At 46.0% G+C, this 20,811-nt stretch overlaps 1 protein-coding gene across 6 annotated transcripts in view; it reads right to left on the minus strand.

The window, feature by feature from the left end:
* Positions 1-20,811, minus strand: part of LOC118769393 (serine/threonine-protein phosphatase 2B catalytic subunit alpha isoform-like) — a 104,328-nt gene that overhangs the window by 13,882 nt on the left and 69,635 nt on the right. For all 6 annotated transcript variants that reach the window (XM_036516436.1, XM_036516434.1, XM_036516433.1 and 3 more), the window contains exons 3-9: positions 18,207-18,331; positions 17,564-17,675; positions 16,833-16,978; positions 14,460-14,599; positions 9,253-9,330; positions 7,829-7,923; positions 281-406 (exon numbers count right to left, since the gene is read on the minus strand). In XM_036516436.1, coding sequence (XP_036372329.1) covers positions 281-406; positions 7,829-7,923; positions 9,253-9,330; positions 14,460-14,599; positions 16,833-16,978; positions 17,564-17,675; positions 18,207-18,331 — 822 coding nt within the window. The remainder of the gene's footprint in view (positions 1-280; positions 407-7,828; positions 7,924-9,252; positions 9,331-14,459; positions 14,600-16,832; positions 16,979-17,563; positions 17,676-18,206; positions 18,332-20,811) is intronic.

Consider the following 20,811-nt stretch of genomic DNA (forward strand, 5'->3'; position numbering starts at 1 on the left):
CTAGGCGAGCGTCTCTGGCTGCACTTAAAGCCCCATCACGGAGGTAGACCAGTCGAAGAAAGCAATTACAGGTGTTAATGAGGATTAAAAAAGGCGACGACAGAACTGCTCTGACGTTGATCGCGTCGGAAGGACCAGTTAGGAGGAAGTAGGAAGGATCAGGGACAGGAGGAGGTGCCGTCGGGCCAGTCTGCGGGACAGCTTAGCAATGACACGCGGGCGCAAGGGGGTGTGGCCTCTCCTGTTGCATTCTGGGAGCCGCGGCCGGGCTGGTGCTCACCTTTCTCCCCAACGAATGGCAGGGACCAGGTGAAGACGTCCATGAAGTTGGGCAGCCAGTACGGGTGGGGCGAGCAGTTGAACTGCCGGATGTTCATGACGTTGTTCTCGTATTTCAACACTGCAGCTGAGGGCGGAGAAGGAGGGAGGGAGAGACAGGGAGAAAGAGAGTGGGAGAAAGGGTGAGCAAGAGAGGGGGATGATGGGGGGAGACAGAGTAGGAGGAAGGGCAAGGAAGAGAGATGATAGGAAGAGACAGAGAGAGTGGGAGAAAGGGCAAGAGAGCAAGGGTTGACAAGAAGAGAGAGAGCGGGAGAAAGGACATGAGAGCAACAGAGAGACAGACAGGAACAAAGAGATCGGAAGAGGGGGAGACAGAGCGGGAGAAAGGGCGACAGGGAGACAGAGACAGAGGACAGGAAGATGGGAAGATAGAGAAAGAGACAGAGAGAAAGGGAGAGTACATCTTTAAGTTAAACAAAATGCAGTAACTAAACAATATTGCTACAACTCCACTCCTTTAGCACAGCCGGGACACAATAGGTCAATTTCTTACAAGAAAAGTACCCACAATCAACTCATTACAACAGAAAAACACACATGTGAATCCATGCGTGCGCACACACACACACACAGGCACGCGTGCCTGCCATCCCGCATGTACAACAGTGCATGTTAAACCTTCCAGCGCAAACACTCGTCGACGGTGACACTGTGCAGGTGTCCTTCCCTTTGTTCTAGCTACACTCAATTTGACTTTATAAACGTGAGTCATTCGGCTGTGCAGTAACGCTGTGCAGGTTTATTATAATCCATCTCTACAGCTGGAGACTTGACGTAATTTAAGAGGGATTAAACTGAAAAAAAAAAAAAAAACTCTGCCTCAGCAGGTGGGTTCGGCGGCTTCGGCTGCCTTGGTACTCCTGACAGAAGGGCCAGGGAAACGCTTTCTGGCACGCCGACTGGAAAAGTCAGGGGAGTAAAAACACTCGGGTGAACGTTTACGGCCGCGGTTCACTGGAGTTTGTTTTTATTAGAGTCGAAACGCGCCATAAATCCTGCTCAGGGTTCCTGCGGAGAAGCAGCAAAAGCAACGCGAGTCAGGCATTACCCAGGATCCTCTGAGGCAGCCGGATCTGCATCCTCTCAGTAGGTTCGCCAATCGGAGCGCTGAGCTCATATTATAACCCTATATCACATACAGGCAACCTGCATCACACGTCACCCCTCTTGCAGAGGTCAATAGCAATCTTTTCATTTCAGATTATAAAAAGCCATGAATCCAGTTACAGATGATGCTTATTAATATTGCTGTGCAGACAAATTAAGGAGATTTAACAGGGTTCATAACACAGCAACTTGCACGAACTGCTTTCAGAAATGTAGGACATAAAGTCGGCTAGTGTATCGAATGAGGGGATATTAACCGGGTTTGAAGATCACAAATATCATGCAGTTTTGGATGACAAGTTATGTTCGCGCAGTTTAGGATTTTTTGCAGCTCCATCAAGAGTGTTGTCCCAACAACCTTTGGCATACCAAGTCCACACAGCAATGGATTGACCTCTGACCTCCAGGTTGGGGAGTGAATGTTGTGACCACCCGAAGAGATGGTGCAATGTTTGGTTGAGCAGTGCTCAGAAGCTAAAGTGGTGTTCCCCGTGAGAGCTGCTGGTTGCCCGCAGCGACGCTGTGCGTGGTGCTGACAGCCAATGACAACAGCTGTCACCGCAGAGGACTTCCCTGTCACAGTGTCTCTTCACAAGACAGAGCCACTTGTCCATTACAGATACACACTTAGCCAACCAGAGTGAGAAAATATCAACCTGAACCAGCATTCGAAGACTTTGATTTAAAGACACATCACAATACACAGAGCTGCACACCTATAGAAGGCATAGACCTAAAAGACAAGAAATGAACTAATGAAACTGGCAATACATGAATGCCGAGCAGACACAAACATTCTCGCAACATTTCTGTAATGCTGAGGCAATGTCAGCACATGGTGACCCACGTTCTGACAGCTGCACAAACTGCCATCCTGTAGAATTATCACACTGCATCATGCTGCCTTATTCCCTTAAAGGAAACCCTTATCTAGAGAGACTCGCTGGATATTTACAGAAGCAATTCAGGTTAAGTATCTTGTTTGAGGGTACAACAGTAGTGCCCCACCCAGGACCGGGAGCAACAGCCTTCAGATTGCAAGCCCCGTTTCTGAACCATGACGCAGCCCCGCTGACACCAAACCCAACCCGCCGCCTCACCAACAATCACACAAAGTTAGAGAGAGAGCAGTCAGCCGTCCAATCACAGCTGAGGGCTCTCTGCACGCGCTCAACTGCAATTTTAATCAAGAGCCTTAAAAATTAAACAAGGTGCTTAACTGTACAGTTTTTATATACTCCCCGCCCAAAATTACAGCATCTTAGGTCATAGATAATTCTGCACTTGTTATGAAAATAAAATTAAACCGGCAGGTTACTTGCATTCAACAATATAGATAATGATAATCACAGTCATAATGATTTGGATACCAGCGCAACTCGACTCTTAAAGCTTGGTATTGAAAATTGTCAGGAAAAGAACTGGTTAGCGCATCCAGAGAGCTGAATTTCCTATAACCCACCACTAGGGGGCCCAAATTCTCACACAAGGAACTCCCTTTCTCTGCAGCTAGTTCAACTGCTCATTTCAGCACAGAGCTGGGCTGTACCTCAGTGGACAGGTTCTGGTTTCTTGGTGTAACACAGACACACTGCTCTACTATCAATGATATTTAATGCAGCGGGAGGCTCTGTAGAGGAAATTACTGCTGATTCATTATTGAAGAAGCACTTGTAAGTCCATGCTACAGAGAGGTTTGCAAATCTCTGAAGCTATCGAACCCAGATTACTTTACCCTGTCCTTCCCTATCAAATGCCTGACTGCCTCTTAAACCTGAATTTTCATCTCAGTCAGAGGAATAAAACAAAAACCAATGGCCACATTACCAACAAATGGCACATCTGTAATCACAAAAGCTAACAGTGCACGTTTTAAAACAAATGTAACGCTTAAATGGAGGTATAAAGATGTCAATCATTATTCACTTACATTTGGGACACTGGGTGGTTGCATTTCAGAGGATGTGTGAAACGCACCAATTATACTTCACCTGGATGGCATTTTGCTTCCACACTGCTCTTTGAGGACACGACCGCTCCCTAACTTTGAAATGTGTCTGGATCTGAGCTGGCCACCCGCGCAGCGCTTGGCGACATCTGATAAACCAGGCTGGCTCCCTCACAAATACATAATGACTGTTTTTAATGGATAACAAAACAAATTTCAAACTCCGATCTGACAGGAATGCTTAACGAACATTCAGAAGGTACTTTGTTTTTTTGTTTTTTTTATAAAAGAATAGCCCTCGCACCCTTTGAAAGAGAAACATGCAGCTTTATGCTACAGTGATATACAAATGATAACTTCCAGTTCGCTACAGCTGACATTGTTTATTGGGAAGACAGCCAGAGAAAAGAACTCAAATCCAAACAAAAAGAGTGCTACATGCTATGCTAACAGTTACCACCAAGCTGTGCACTGTAAAGCTAGAGGCAAATCTGATTGTTAATACATCTACAAGCTTAAGGGATAATTATGAAAAAAGTAAAATTACTATGAAAAAAGTTACACCCTACATCTCAACCTTAAGGGCAAGATGGTTCCTCCTTTTTTTGCTGTTGGATAGCATTCATTCATCTTACAGTGAAAATCAGATGATGCAATCGTTTCCTGCAGGGTTGGAAACAGCACTCCTGGTGCACCACAGTTTGAGCCACTCCGGGTTTTTAAGGAACCGGTTGCTGTGCTGACAGTAAGCTGCCTGTTAGTGGCTTGCGTTGACCTGCTCCTGGTAAACCCTGGAATGGCTCAGACAGCTATGCGCTGCGGAGAGGGTGGTGACCACCCCTCCTCAAAACAGAGGAGAGAAGCACGGAGGACTTTCATTTTCATTCAGGAAACCGCCCCGGAGGCAGGCCCTAACAAGCATGAGGAGGTAAACCAGTGGAGTCCAGCTGGTGATGTCATGCCAGCGGGGAGCGGCGGTGGCCCGGGCCCCGAGCGGCGGTCTCTGATCAGGGGCCAGCTCACCGCAGACGCAGGTCCCACGGAGAGGCGCAGCTTTACGAGCAGAGCTGCTGCCTTGATTAGCGCAAGCAGCAGACTCCGAATGCGCTAGGCCCCCGGCGGATCCGCGCAGCTGGGGGGCTGCTGGCAGAGGGCGGGAAATAAATGCCTTCTGCGCAGGAGGGAAATTTTCACAGGGTTTCCAAAAAAAGCAAAAAAAACAATAAGAACAGTGATTTGATTATAGTCAAGTGTCTTCAACACTGCCCCCTGCTGGCAGCAGGTGTCAATGTTCCTGCTGCGCAATTCCCCATGAAAGTATCATCTCACGGCTCATTATGAGCCGCATGATTCTGGCATGGGAACACAATGTAACAATTTGAAATGTGGCTGTAATAGGCAAACTGGCACAGATGAGCGTTGGTGGGGGAGCCCCTTCACTGGACTTCAAACCGTAGCTGAAAGATTTGCCTTCATGAACGGTGAACTCAGAGGGCACTCTCACACTTATTATTATGTATGTACGTCCAGGGCCTTGGGATTTCAAATGCATCAGAAGTATTCTTAGTGCAAGTCAGCAGCTGTTTGAAACAAATGAGCCTCAGGGTTAGCTGGAAGCGCTAACCACAAAGCTAATGGTCTGGCGGCCGCTGTGCTACCGTGAGGACTTCACGGTGTCTGGTGTCACCGTTTCCATCACACCTAACGCTGCTGCTGTCATAGACTCACCACTGCGTGTTCACTCACCTGTGGAAAGGTGTGCATCGTGCCGTTACACTGTAACATAGCTGTGTCGCCTAGTGGTAAGGAACAGGGCTTGTAACTGAAAGGTTGCTGGTCTGATTCCCCACTGGGGCACTGCCGTTTAACTCTTGGGCAAGGTACTTAATTCACAATTGCCTCAGTAAATATCCAGCTGTATAAATGGATATAATGTAAAAACTGTATCCTATGCAAGTCGCTCTGAATAAGAGTGTCTGCTAAATGACAATACTGTAATATAATTGAATGTAGTTGGCCTTGAGGAGGTGCATTGGTACATAGACCAGTCTGACTGGTCACTTGGCGTGGGTCGGGACCAAACAGGACGGGACGGGGCCCGTGAGCAGCCCCCGTGTGAGATCGATGGCCCCGCCGAAGCTGCATTTAATTTACGGCCCTGGTCAATTCCCATTGGTCACGGCGCTTGCTGAAGACCTCACTCTGAAAACCGATCGCTCAGTGGATGCCATCGCTGTTTAATTAAAGAGGCCCAACAACACAGCCAGGGCCTGCTGAGAGACCTTACTGCCCTGGGCTTTGGAAGACGCACACTGATGCCTTCACACGCTAATGCTTACAAAAGTATCCCGGTATGTTTACTCAGTATATTAACCATCCCCTTTTTGCATGGTCACTATACATCACAATCTATTACATCCTTGTTTAAATTAAAATAACCACGATCAACACACAGTTTATGTCCATGCACCCCCACATGTATTTAGATGTATAATACAAACAACCACAGTGAGAAAGAAAGTGTGTGTGTGTGTGTGTGTGCGTGTGTGTGTGTGTGTGTGCGTGTGTGTGTATATACACACATATTATATTATTTAAGGCCATGACTTCCAGAGTTGGACAATCTACAAACACTGACATTTTAAACTCTCTTGAGTTTAGGAAACATCAAGGCAAAAACAACTGATGACTTAAAGGCTTTTGCCATCTGTATACAGACCTTAATCTAATCAACGTCACATATGAAGCAAGCAAACTGGAACAGCCCTGCGAGATATCTGATCTCTTTCAGTACAAACATGAGAAAGCAAAACAGGGACGGCCAATTCATTCACTGCAGAGTGATGTCAACTCAGGGCACGGACAATCCCAGCATGCCTCTGGAACTCCCAGGGGGTGATGGGTAACAATGAATGCGATAAGCCTTGCTCACACCATGGCCTTGTATATGTCTCACAGCAAGTAGGGAACAGCCTGGACAGAAACAGTCTTATCATATAGCCGTACCGAACACTGATATACCGATACGAGAGCCCAATGTTCTTTGAAGCAAACAATGCAAATTCAGCCAGAACACTCAAATTAATAGTTTCTGAACATAAGCACTCTGAATCATTTTACAGCAATTTCACTAGACAAAAATGGGCCTCCAGTGAATTTGTAGGCTATGAATGGTATGGCAATTTGCAATTGCTAATGGAGCCCTCCAATTTTTTTCTTTTAATGAAAGCAAACGGATTAAAAAAAAAACAATTTTCAAAACAGGTAAAATTAACATAATGTTTTTCTCTTTCTTTATGGATAACCATCATTGCCTTTGGGTAAAAAAAAACAAAAAAAAACAAGACAGATGAAAAAGCAGATGGCACTTGTCACAGTTCAGAAACATCCCACAGATGACAATAACCTGTCAACACTTGTGTGACGTATCATAAGCTGTAAACTGTGCATAAAGATGGGGTGAGAGGGGGGCACGGGGTGAGACAGGATTCATTTGAAAGGAGTCAAACTGAATTAAATAAGTCTATCCACTGTTTCACCCCTCAGATCACTGCAGCACCACCTGAATTCTCCTCATTTCTCCTCAAAAATGTCCGAACCACACCCCCTCCCCTCCCCCTCCCTGGGCTCTCCCTCCGACAGCTGCATGGATCTTATACAGTGTAAGAATAACTGACTGTGAAGTCACAACTGCTGTGTGGTCCCTCCCCTACATTGCGTGGTCTTGTCTGAAGGCACTGACACCAGTGAGGAAATGTGAAATGTCAAATGTCAAAATGACTAGCAGACATTATAATATATTCATTCACACCTTTACATATATAAATGCATGCATATTTTTCCATGTAATATTGCAACATAATAAAAATTCAGCATGACATACACAGCAGCAAACTTGGACCAAGACACATTATTGAGTTCCTAAGTATTTTAGAATACACAGAAATATTCCAAAATATGTTTCAAAATCTGCTATTGATTGTGTCACATCACTTGCTTGAATTTTGAAGGGTGAGGTAAAAAAAAAACCATCATATCATCAGATAGTCACTTACACATCATCTCTACATTAAGTCCCAAATTACTTGAGAGGACCAGTTAAGAAATACAATGTGACACTACAATGCACCCCCCCAGCCCCCAAATGCAAGGGAGACAACAAATTGGTTTAGGGAAAACTCAACAATTGCAGAGAACATTCAACAACTGCTTAAAGGAACACTCAACAATTGCTCTAGGGAAAACTCAACAACTGTTTTAGGGAACATTCAACAATCGCTTAAGGGAATGCTCAACAATTGCTTTATGAAGCACGTAACCCTCAACAATTGCTTTAAGGAAAACTCAACAATCTCTTAATGAAACACTCTGCAGTTGCTTTAGGAGACACTCAATAATTTCTGTAGAACACACCATGCTAAAGGTACTTACCTTTGTTATTGTACACGTCTAGGTAGTTGGGTGCTGAAAATATGGTGATTAGTGATGGGAACCCTGTGGTTTGACTCTTCCTGTACATGCGATATCTGGGGGAGGGAGAAAGCAATGACTGATTACAGCAATTACCAATCTGAGCCCACAGCCAAACCCGAATGGCCAATGGGGTGGGCTCTGTTCCAAATGTCGTTTTGATGGCATTAATTTCCAGCTTCGCTCCAACATTCCTCGGGCAGTACTGCACACAACTAGAGAAATGTGCAGCAACACCACTTCATTCTCAAGGATCAAAGAGAGGAGAGTGGGAGGGAATGAATGGTTGGAAAAACAGGGACAGCCCAGCAAAACACCTCAGAAATCAAAGCAGGTCATAAACCACTGAACACAGTCAAACGGTGTCTGAAAGCTCCACATCTCATTATTGGTTGCAAAGCTGCCCCCTAAAGACTCTGTTCTGTCACTGGTTGAACACATTAGACGAGGCCTTTGGTGCCCTTGGTCCACTGTAGAGTTTAAACAGGATGGCTAGCTTGGTTCTGGGTGGTCTTCCCCCTGTCACTTTATCTTACTGACCCATATTAGCTTAGCCAGCTAGCCTTACTAGCACTTGCCTTTCTTTTACGCGAGCTGTGGGCCGAGCCAGTCAGCTGCACTGAAAACGAGAAGCTACAACGCGGAAAGGGCGAGAGCAGGGAGCGCCGCCACCACTGACCGCAGCGCCCGGCCGCGGGCAGATCGCAGGAATATTGTCTGGTTTCGTAAGGAAAACATCACCCTTGGACCGCGGACAGCGCGCTGGCAGCTGCCTCAATCCGGGCAGATGGCAGCGATCGGCGTGAAGTCATGTGCTACTGGTTTGTTTGTGGGTAACACAAAGGAGAAGCGGTCATGCTGCACTGCCGTTCAGACGACAGCCTGCTGTGAGGGAAGACTGTACACAACCCGTACACACAAATGGAGTATTGCAGGAGCAACTGAATATGCTTCCAGGAGCCACTGAATTTGAACTGGCAACCCTCAGATCCACAATACTGGGTTCAAAAACTGTAACATTAACAATCTGCTCAAGTTCATTAGGAGGAAAGTTGTGTTTTTACATTCACTGCTCTACACTGCTGCTCTAAGATATCTCAGTGGCTTTTCCATTGGACTTTGCTCCCAAGATCGTCTTAAAAAAAGCATCGCAGGCCTCAGTGATTAAGAGGAGGCAGTCCATCCTCGCTTGAATTTTGAAGGGTGGTGTGTGAGGAGTGTTGATGGACTCTGACCCTCGACACTGATCCTAGCCTTTTTTTCCCCATTTTGTTCCAAAGAAAACGGTTGTGGTTTGGAGTGCAGGCTGGCAAACTGATCCTGGATCAGCCGTTGACTGATGGGGGGACTGGCGGGACTGCAGGTAGCCGAGCGGAGACACCTACCCGGCATCCTGCGCTTCGTGGGCCCGGATGACTGATAATAAATTATTGTGCTGTAGGAAGTCGCAGACCGCAGGGTAGCTGCAAGAGAGGGGGAGGATAGCTGTTAAACAAGGCGAGATGCATTCAACCACATCAAACCGCAGGAGCTGTCACACTGTGAGCAACCTTTAAATGGCAGTGACCTCAGGTTTAACATTTCACATGCGTCTCTGATCGGAAGCAGAAATTATGTTATGGAACAACTACATGAAGACCTGAAAATTGTCTAGACTACATTAGAGGAACAGACTATGGGAAGGTTATCAAGCCAATGGCCCCTGCAGGCATCACTTCTAAGTGGTAAATGTGTCCAGCCAAACCCTCTCCCTGGGTATTCTCTTCTCATTGAACATCCCTAAGTGGCATTTTTAACAGATCTGTATGTTATTTGTATTACATACAGAGTAGCTCTCATTTCAGTAGATGATTACAGTGAGAACATCTCACTATCTATGAAAAAAATATGCCTATATTGCTATATGTTTTCAGCCCTTCAATTTAACATTTAACATTAAGCAACGTTTCATGGCAATGGCAAGAATATCAGGGCTCCATTAAGAACATACCAATTCTACTGTATTTGCAAAACTAGAGATTCACCCACAATGCTATCAAAAACTTCACGCTTTGTTTCTACTTCCATCTCTCGGTTTACTGGATGAAAATGTCTGTTTTGCAGCTGCAAACGTATGGACTGTTTGTGGTTTCATAAAGTTTTTATGAACAGCAAGAAAAATTTGTTTTTCTTGTTTTCCCTGGAAACTTTAGCAAAGCCAACCCAGACCAAACGGCCCAACTGGCTGTTTACGTTTCAGAGAAATGTGCGCTTTGCTGTGGGGATAACACAGTGCAATTCTTTAAACCAGCGCGTGTTTGTGTATGTTTGTGTGCGCAACTGTCTCTCCCCATGTGTGCAAAATTTGAATGAGCCCTTCATTGTTTGTGTATTTGCTTGTGCGTTGATGTAAGTCTGAGAAATTGTAAGTAAAGTGTTCATTTTTCCTTGACGTTTTCGCAGCGCTGAAGACAAGGGGAAGAGTGGGGGGAGGCGAATCTCCCAGCTCATGAGGTCATTCGGCGGGAAAAACGACCTCTGCGGGTACTCCGGAGCTGCACACTCACTGAACCCTTCCACCTTGTCATGGCCTGTCACTGGAGGCGTGAGGCGGAGTGAAGAGGTTCTGTAATCTCCCGCTGTTAACAAGCGGCCCCGCTGTCTCCGGGAAGCGGAGGGGGGTCATCTCTCCTCGCAGCGGTCGGCCCACCCCCACCCGCACGGCCGCCTGTGGCGGTTTGGAGAGCTAACTGACCCCTGTCATTTTGCTTATGCCTCGTTGGAGAGCTCCTGTCCCTGCTCTGCTCCAACTGGACAGAGGGAGCGCTGACCACACCTACAGCGGGTGCATTTCAAGCCGTGCCCGTTCTTTCATGCAGTCCTGAGAAAGGGCACATCAGTAACCACACATGTGATGTTCACAAAGCGTTGGCTCAAGCCACTGCCCGACAACTCAATGGCAAGCATACAGGGACAACTGGTCCTTTTTTAAAAAGAGAGGGACTGAGATGGTAGCACAATCCCTGAGGAAAAAGCATCTGCAGCTGTGGGTACTGAAAGATAGGATCCTGTACAGGGTACATGGGGTAAAAGATGGGGTACACTGGTAACCACATGGCAGCCATATAATGTTCACAAAGCATCCTGTTGGTTGACACATCTGCTTTCTGTCTGACGGCTCAAACAGAAAATATACAGGAACAATTGGTCCTTTCTTAAAAAAGAAAGAGGGACTGAGATGGTACCACGTTCCCTGAGGAAAAAGCATCCCCGGACGTGGGCACTAAAAGACTGCATGCAGTCACATGCATTCATTAGGCCTATTAAGCCATAATGGGCAGCTGTGTTGAGGGCTCACCGAGAGGACAGCGGGACAGGGGTCCTGCCCCATCCTCTCTGCAGTGCGCCACAGGATCCCCCTCAAACGTGGGGAGGACAACGCGAGACAACGACAGCAACCATCACGCGGGCTTGCCGCTCCCTGACACCAGCACCGAGAGACGCTACAGACACTCTCTCTGCATCCGCACAGGAACACACACATCCCGGGTTGTTTCCGGCCAAGCCCAGGGAAAGCGTGCCGGTTGGACATCTCCCTGGGCTTGGTGCGTTTGAGGAAGCAGGGTGGCTAAGAATCAGGACCTGAAGGCTACAGCTCCTGTAGGTTCTGCTGACTTTAGCAACCTACCTACATATGGAAATATCCAGCATTAGAAGCAGATGTACTCCCTATTATACCATATCACACATATGTAAACTCATACGCAAGAACGCGTCACATGAACATCCTTCAGGATAAAAACATCTGCTATGCTAATTAATCACTTCATGCAAAACCATTTTTTTTCCGGCGGTTATCTTTTTAAACACACAATTCTTCTGCCTACATAACAGCTGTAAAGCTTCCAAGTAAATGAAAACAGTAAGGTTGCAAACTTTTTTTCTTTCAAAGAACAGTACTAGGTGACCTTTAACGACTGCCAGGCTGCACTAGATTTTGGTTTCTGCGAGATCAGGGAGGGCTCTTCATAAATATCAGAGATCTTCCCGGTTCATAATCATGACAAGGTAATGAACATGTGTCATCTCTGGGGGAGGGGGGGCTCTGAACATTTGCTCCTTCCTGAAAGTGGCAGTTGTGACATTCATCACAGCTGCAGCAGGGGGCTCGTCAGACAGGCTTTTAAGCACTGTCACCAACACCAGCCCTCTCCGCACTCGTCCCCACAGACTGGTGAAGGGCTTCCGCGCCTCGCCTCTCAAAAGCAATGGAGCTGCTACCGCTTCGTCAAGCAGACAACGGGCAGCTTGGCCTTTTCCACAATACCTACTGTGACGAACAAGCAAATGTAGGGTGCCTGCACATAACCCCCCCCCCCCCCCCCCACACACACACACACACACACACCTTTCCCCTTCATCATTATCATACAGAGGCTCCATGAGCCAGTCCAGTTGCAGCTGTGAACTCTTGCATAGCTCTGCTGTTCGGCAGCGGACAATTTCCTGCTTGATATGATGTTAGCTGTCCTTCATATTTATTGTGCAGTCTTTACAAGTAACATGTCAGCTACGCTGTAGCACTTTGTTTTGAATGCCTTACTTTTCTGTCTGCCACTTATATGTATGTATGTGGCAATATGTATGTATGTACATTAGCACACATACACACACACACACACACACACACACACACACACATCAAAAATAAACAATGGAAGAGTCCCTGTAAATTCAGATTAGGTCCTTTGCCCTTAAAATGGTTCTGAGTATTGAGGACACCCAACCAGTCCCTTTATTCAGAGAGAGAACAGCAGAGAACTCTCAGGACTGTAAGTGGCCACGGAGAGCTTCGGCTGGAACATGTGACGAGCTCAAGTGGCGAGATCAAAGCCAGCGGCGGCTAACCTTAGACGAACCGCTCCCGCGGGCACGCCTCCGCCGGCGCCGCCTGGCCCGCCCGCAGCAGGAACCCCGCCGGCCGCCACCGGGGGCCCTAGCTCAGAGCGGGGACTATCTCCTGCACCTCGCGCCATCCACGCTCTCGAGGAGAGGGAGAGTGAGGCGCGCCGGCGAATTACTGCAAATTACCGAGAATTATCACGGGCAGCTCGGGAGAGCGACGCGGAGGGCGCGTGAGGATTGCGCGGGGGGTCCGCCCACTCGGATCCTGTGATCAGATGAGCACAGAAACCATCGGAAATTTCCAGGCCTCTCTGTTACACACCTATTCTGCAGATTCCATTCTCGCTTGATGAATGCTTAGGAATGCTAGGTTTTCAACACGCTTCTGAATTTAAAGAGATTTGTACCACCTGTCATTTCAGCTGTAGTACTGAACTTAAGTCCTTTTGACTGACGTTGCTCAGACACAGGTGTGAAATTCTGCAAATAAGCCATCAGATATGGATCACAATACATTTTGGGACAGAAGAACAGATTCAATTTAACCCTTGCGTGTTTTGCACTTAACCCCAGGTGACAGGATTAAGAATTGTAACAATATTTTTTCCTTATTCTTACATGACATTTTACTTTCAGCATTTTTGAACCGAGGCACTTGTCAAAAATCCACTTTTATATAGCTGTCACGTGGAACCGTGCCAATATGTGTGGGTGCATCTGTACGTGTGTGTATGTAAATTGTGGTTAATTATCTTAAAACATGATGTGTATCATTTATTATTCTTACAATGCTGCTTTGATTTGGACGATTAGCTCCACGTCTGACGCTCCCTCTTCTTTGTCAGATTTAACTGACATCAGAGTGACACGGCACCCACGGTGAGTGACAGCAGGAGAAATGACTGACAGCTCTGACAGACGCGACAGCTTGTGGGCGTGGCTTGCCGAGACATCGCCGCCGGCACAGGCGCGCAGAGCACTTCGGTGACGGGGGCCAACGGTGCTTTGGTCTGTGGCATGACTTTTGTTTTCAGCACCAGATATCAGTCAACCAGAGCTTTACAGCTGCCGGTTGATGTTTTAAAAGTTCTTCACCGTGTCTCACCCTAACAAAGACCTGGCCCAGCGCAGAAGAGCTTGTTTCTTGAAATGATGCTCGTGTGGTGGCACGCTCCAATGAGTCAATGTGGCCGTGCTTCCACAAAGTACAAGGCCTAGCTGTACTCTGTTGTTCTGTGTGGTTTGGTTGAGAGTGGCACGCCATAAAAGGCTGGCCCAAAATAATAAGAACACATTCATACACCTCCGATAAACTACTAACCTTACATGAATGTGGCAAGAGCATGTAACTTCTTCCTGAACTTGTACTCTGTCGAGGGCAAAAGAGGTCACAGAGGACCTGACTCTTGTGCAAAAGCACTGCAACAGACTGGGAGTCTATCTGCAGATGTACATGGAGGCTGCTTTGTCCTGTACTCGTCATGTACCTGTGTATCTTGTACCTGTGAATGTGGGACCAGGCATTAACTGTGTTGTGTGAAGTGAGGTCTATCTGTAGAAGTAGCAGCAGTCATGCCCTGTATTGTGTGTGAAGTGGGGCCTACCTGTAGAAGTAGGAAAAGCCGCGCACTGTGTTGTGTGTGAAGTGGGGCCTACCTGTAGAAGTAGGAACAGCCGCGCACTGTGTTGTGTGTGAAGTGGGGCCTACCTGTAGAAGTAGGAACAGCCGCGCACTGTGTTGTGTGTGAAGTGGTCCTGGGTCTTCTCGCTGCCGAAGTCCTCCAGGGGGTCCGACCACAGGAGGTCACACATGGGCCCGTACGCCGGGGGCTCTTTGAACCTGTCTAACTGGAGAGAGGGGGACACGGTCAGCGACGTCACCCGTCACCAGCCTCCAAAAGCCTGCGGGCACACGGCAGGGTCTGAACCTGCGCAGACAGCGGCACACTGAAACAACGCACTCACGACAACAAGCGGGGAGGTGAGCAGAGTTAACGTGCCCCATCTGTTCATCTTTCATCCCCCAATCCCTCTCCCCCTCTAAAGAGCAGTCACAGAGAGAGAAACCACTTCATCTCTGGCGATACCGCCAGCGTTCATTAAGAGTTTCTGCGTGGGAGTATTTTTGCTGCCTGATTAAGTATGACTGAACATTAAACTAAATCTGCACTTATACTGGTCCTCCCACCATGCGTCTAGCCTGTTCCTTTTCTGCTCCTGCACCTGAATTAGTGCGACAGTACATGATGTTCTACGAAAAATCATGAAAAAAAAAAAAACCGCACAGAGTAATGACAAATTAAACTGTTATAAAGATTCTCTTCAGTTCCCCAGATATGACAAGCTCTGCCTCGAAGGCTGAAAAGTTCTGAAAACATGATTTGATGTGGATCCCTCAGGAGTTTTAAACCATTCAATTAAGGGTAGAAAAGTTTCCTGTTCCTCACTAATGTTTTGAGTCCTCTGAGCTGTATTTAGTGCCATGCTCACTTTCCAGTACTGTTGATCAGTCCTTTCTTTTGCTTTCTCACAGTCCAATTCTATCTGCTGCTATGCACACACAGAGACACACACACACACACACACACACACACAGATGCATACAGTCAAGCACAAACACATCTACCCACTCACAAGTCCACAGGCAAACGTCACTGTCACCATCTCCACAAAAAACACCCATGAAGACAGGTACACCGTGCATGTGTGACCAGGTAACAATGCTACGACCGGCAAGGAAGCAACACCTTCTGCAATCTGACACCCATCTTAGACAGTAGCACCGCCCCTTCTGCTGGGGGTGCCTTAATCCCTTTTGCTTTTACAATAGATTTAATAAGAAGCTATCTCCTCTTTTCTCTCTAGTTTTTTTTCTTCTGGAGAAGGACTGGAACAGAAATGGTGAGGCGAAAAAGAAACACAATTCAAGGCCAGGTCCCAGGGCACAGATTTCCAGGAGAAAGGTGCGCGAGATAATGGCCGCCACGAATGACCCAGCTCAATTACAGGCGACGTGTAATTGCGCAGCCTTGATCCGACCGGCTTCCATTGAATTCGGCGAACGGCGAGGCTCGACTGTTTTACATTTTTAATCATAAGAGCACAGACCCCGCGGGCCTGAGAATGTAGGCCTCAGCTCGGCATTGTTTGGAGAGGGGATTGAAGCAAAGACAGGATGGCTTCAATAGCCTGAGGTCATAATAGCAAATACATGAGGCGAAATGAAAAATCTCCTTTTTGGTGTCAGATGACTAAGCAAAAGCGAAGAGAGGAGAAGACGGGGGCCTTTTTTGTCTTCTTTGTAAATGTCACCACACACCTCTTGCATCTTAACATTCTTTTCAGTCATACAAAACATAAAAATCCAATTATGTTTTGAGCTGCTAGCAAATCAGTATACATCAGATTCCCAGACCCAACACTGTGTCATATAAATTATGATGACAAAGGGCTTGTCTGTTTCTGTGTTATATACCAACATACAAAAATGCAAGCCTCTTTACTTAAAAAAAGCTTTATTTATATTTATTACTTTATATTGTGTATCTATAATTATAATATTATACTGTACATATCACTGGAGCTTTGGAGCATACAGAATATAGCTTTTTGAGCAGGGATATTTTTGCTCAACTTTTGTGTATTTAAATGAGAATTCCATAAAACTATCCACCCCCTCATTTGGGTTTGAAATCCAGCTAGTGCTTTCGATTGGCCCTGCTGCCTGAATCTAAGCTGATCGGAGATCCAGAATATTCCACATTTCAACCAGATATCGAGTTCCAACGTTCCTTCCATCCCTTGCACTTGCCTGCCTTGGAGGTTCCAGTTGTTGACAGGTGGTTTTGGTGCTATTTGCATTACTGTGCTCCCTGTGGACATTATATGTTAGACCATGCCCCCTCTGGAGCATGCACAATGAGTTAGCAAACACCTACAGCTGATTGCAATGAGTGCACTTATCGTTTCAACAATGGGAGAGGCAGAACCTCCAGTGTGAAGCACATGGGGTTGAATATCTGTCCCACGTATAGAATATGTAGCACTACTCTGGTGTCAGAGGGCGACGCGGAACACATACTTTCCTGATGTCGTCGAGGTGCGTGATTTCCGGGGACAGCCCTCCGTGTACACACAGGAACTGCTGGTTCATGAGGGCGGCCAGGGGGAGGCAGTCGAAGGCGTCCATGCAGGCGTCATACACCCTCTCCGAATACTTAATTCTACCTGTCAGGGGGGAGGGAGAGAGAGGGGCGGTGAAAGGAACAGAGGCGTGAAGCAGCGCGGCAAAACGTGACATTCCCGCATTGGCAAGGTGTGCCCTCCCTGTCTGAAACACACCGCTTTCAACACGCGCGTTTTAACGCACAGCGAAGGCTGTGCTGAGCACTTTCCCAGAGAAACCCGAAAAAGCATCAGTGTTCAGTCTGACAGAAATGGTTCAGACATAAGAAAACAGCCACTGGCTCAAGCTAGGTTCTAAAATCATCCAAAGCCAGGAAATGCACTCACTGTAATCATGAATATATTAAACGTCAAAAAGCCTTTGCTAGGAGAAATAAATAAATAAACACAATTTTACAAAGAAAACTAATGGCTACATAATGGAACTAGTGTAAACAAACAAAGCAGAATATGTCCGTTTAAGACTGTTCTATTGCGTCCTGAAAACGCATGCACTTTAGACATAAGAGCAATGCTTACTGTCTACGGTTTTCACAAATTATTAAATAAAACAAAAACACGGAGAAAAGAATATGAACATTCGTTTGTACAATGCTTTTAAAAGAAAGTGGTCCGAGCCATACTTACATTCTTGCTTAAATGTGAAATACTCTGTTAAGTGTCTACATTCGTGGTTCCCGCGAAGCAGGAACAGTGTTTTGGGATAAAGGATCTTTAAGGCCCATAAGTACAGCACACACTGGAAGACAAAAACAAACAACAACGATGACAAGGAAATAAACAACACAGAATCAGACACAAAAAGCAATTAACAGCAGAAGCAGCAGAGCCCTTCTTGTTAACACTTCCATTCTATGTCAATGTCTGAAAAAGGAACAAAAAGAAAAAAAAAGAGAAAGGCTTGCGGTGAAACCCTTGGGTCCTGAAAAGCCTCGCTCAGTAATTAGAACAACGTTTTATGACTGACTAATCAATGTGTAAGAGGGAGTCGGTCCAATTAGCAAAACTGCGTTCTGCGTCAAGACGTTTGAGAGGTGCGGAATAATGAGGACGAACTGCCGTCTTGCTCCTCATTCCAGAGAGAAAAGCCGCACCTCTGGTTTTTGACAGAGAAATTTTGCTAAGTAAACAGCTTAATTAAATGATGGAAATGATGTATTGCATATTTTGTTTTCTGTTTTTTTTTTTGTTTGTTTGTTCTTTTAAAGGGGTTTCGCAGTGTCAGAGGATCTGCTTGAAATAGATGGTTGAGAACATGATGTCCACTTACTTCAATGCTAAAGTATCCTCGGTCGACGTAATCGCCTAAAAAAAGGTAGCGCGTGCTGGCCGGCGACCCTCCCACCTCGAAGAGCTTCATCAGGTCAAAGAACTGTCCGTGGATGTCTCCACAAACTAGAGAGAGGAGAAAGGACTGCCTTTAAACAGAGGGACATAAACAGCACAACTTACAGTGTATGGTGAAGCTACCACATAATACATCATGTACACAAATTGCAAATCGATGAAGTGTGTGTATATACAACCTGTCCTTTTTTTGCATAAAACAGAAAAAAATGTTTGTTTCTCATCATACACACAATTTTGGCTAATTTCAATGACAGCTAGAGTCAATTTGTTCAAATAATAATAACTAAATGACAAAACAAACAACCACTTGTTCAAAGTTCAGGACAAACTGCTTTCTAATTAGGCCAAAGCTCACAGCGAATAATGTATAAGGTATAGGGCCAAAACAGATATGCAGAAAAATACACAGCATACAGTGACCATTATCTTCATATACATGTTTTATCCACAACATGCAACAGTTCCAGGGACCCGCCACTCCCCTCACACTTTATGATAGCTATCAACCACTGAAAATGCCTGAAAGATGGCCTAATTCCACGTCTCCATCTGCCCCAGTGGCCAGTGACACAGTGGAGAGCTGGGCTTGTAACCAGGTAGGTTTCCAGTTCAGTTCCCATGTGGGCCATTATACCCTTTAGCGATGCTCTTAACCTCACATGCATCAGAGGACAAACAGCTGTATCAATGGATAGAATCAAAGACACAAGCTAGAAGTGACTATATAAAAGCAAAGGACAGTACAATTTGCAAACAAATTAATAATGAAAACAATAATTACAGTAATAATAAACATAATCATAATCATTTGCAGTTGTTTGCACTACAGCTAATGTCAATGAGTTCAAAAAATGGGAAAATGAAATTATACACAACTGCAGCATTACATTTAATTTAATTGTATTTCTGTTTCCTGGATTACCTTCACTTAAGAATGTTACAATGTCCAAATTCAAATATGGAGTGGTGGTGATGGTGGTGGTGGTGGTGAGGGTTGACTACAGAAAATAATGTTCATGTTATACTGTCATAATATATTTTAGAATGATAATGTTGTAATGCCTCATATTGATATGGCATATGATTGCACGTCAACGACTTACAGGACTGAGTCTTTGAGAAGAACTACCTAATCAGTGCTTAACTTCTGTGTATGTAAAAAGATATGGACCAATAGAGGTCCAAGAGTATATATGGAAATGTATACATGTCACCCTAGCCATGGTCACCCGTGAAGCATATGAAACCACACTCTTTTAGGTTTCACTGCAGCAAGAGGGCCAGAGCTGCCTGTCCTTCCCATAGAATTCCATCTTTAAGGCAAACAGACAGACTGCTCTGAAATCTTAGCTTTCCTCTCTGACCCCTGTTTAAAACGAAGGGTTACTGACAGGAACCCCTCACCGGCAATAATGACCAGCTTCACAAATGAGAGTTCTGCAGTCGGTCTCTGTATTTTGATATGACTTTGCTTCTGATTGGTTAAGCCCCTGTCTGAATCCCACTTGAGATTCCATGGGCTTGTGTAAATGTCTGCTGGGTCCGGTTTCGCCCCGTTAGGCTGTTTTCGCTCACATCTCTGGCCAGAATAAGACCCTCGTGTGCATAAGAAAAAGCCACGAAGAGGTCCGTCTTACTGGAGGATTCCCCATAGGATCGTTTCCAGACACTTCCAGGCCCAAGGAAATGTTCCTACTTTTTTAATCCCCTTTTGTGAACACTTATTTCAGACCGTCAACCCTGCCAAGGTCAGGCAAAATAACTCTGAATATACCTCAACAGTACTGAAAAACCCGAGGTGGAACGTTTACCCCAGGCTAAGTTTCGGTGTGAGCTCATTCTTCGACCTCTCACAAAGAGGAACCACTTCCAGTGCAGTCAGGCAAACTGTTTTAATGACGAGGAGAGCCAGGCGTGGATACATTCATTAACAGGGCCCAGGGCACTGAAAAACTAAACCAAAAATAAGACCAGAGAAAAAAAAACGAGAGTAAACCCAGGCCAACGTTTAACTCTGAAGCTCGGGGGTGGCTCGAAACCATGGCCTTCGTCCTTTCAACAGAACACAGTCACTTTAAGGTTTGCAAAGGAAGGTGTCACCAGTCCGGTAGCTTGACAATGAATGGATGGGCACGATATTTTTCCCTCAGGGCCCTTTTACAGCCGAACGGTAACACGCACGACCTGCGCATCCCCAAAGTTCTCAGCCCTACCCTCCTTTCCCAGGTCTGAGGAGATCCACGCAGAAAAGCACGGCTGTTTAAGAGTGGATCAATACTCTCTGATGAAGTACCGCTCTGAATGGTGCAAAAAAAAAAAAAAGAGACCCAGTTCAAGCCTTATTATTCAGCTCACTTCACGTACTGACTCACGATCCTGAGAGCACAGCAAGAGCCCCCAGGGGCTTCATTCCACTGACCTCAATGTAAATGCCTCCACCTTAGCGCCATGTAGATAACCACTAATGGAGAATGCTAGGGGGTATTAAATGCTGGAGGCAGCAAGCGTGCGGTCACTTAAGAAGG

Source organism: Megalops cyprinoides, chromosome 22 (genome assembly GCF_013368585.1).
Source record: "Megalops cyprinoides isolate fMegCyp1 chromosome 22, fMegCyp1.pri, whole genome shotgun sequence".
In the NCBI taxonomy this organism is placed as follows: Eukaryota; Metazoa; Chordata; class Actinopteri; order Elopiformes; family Megalopidae; genus Megalops; species Megalops cyprinoides.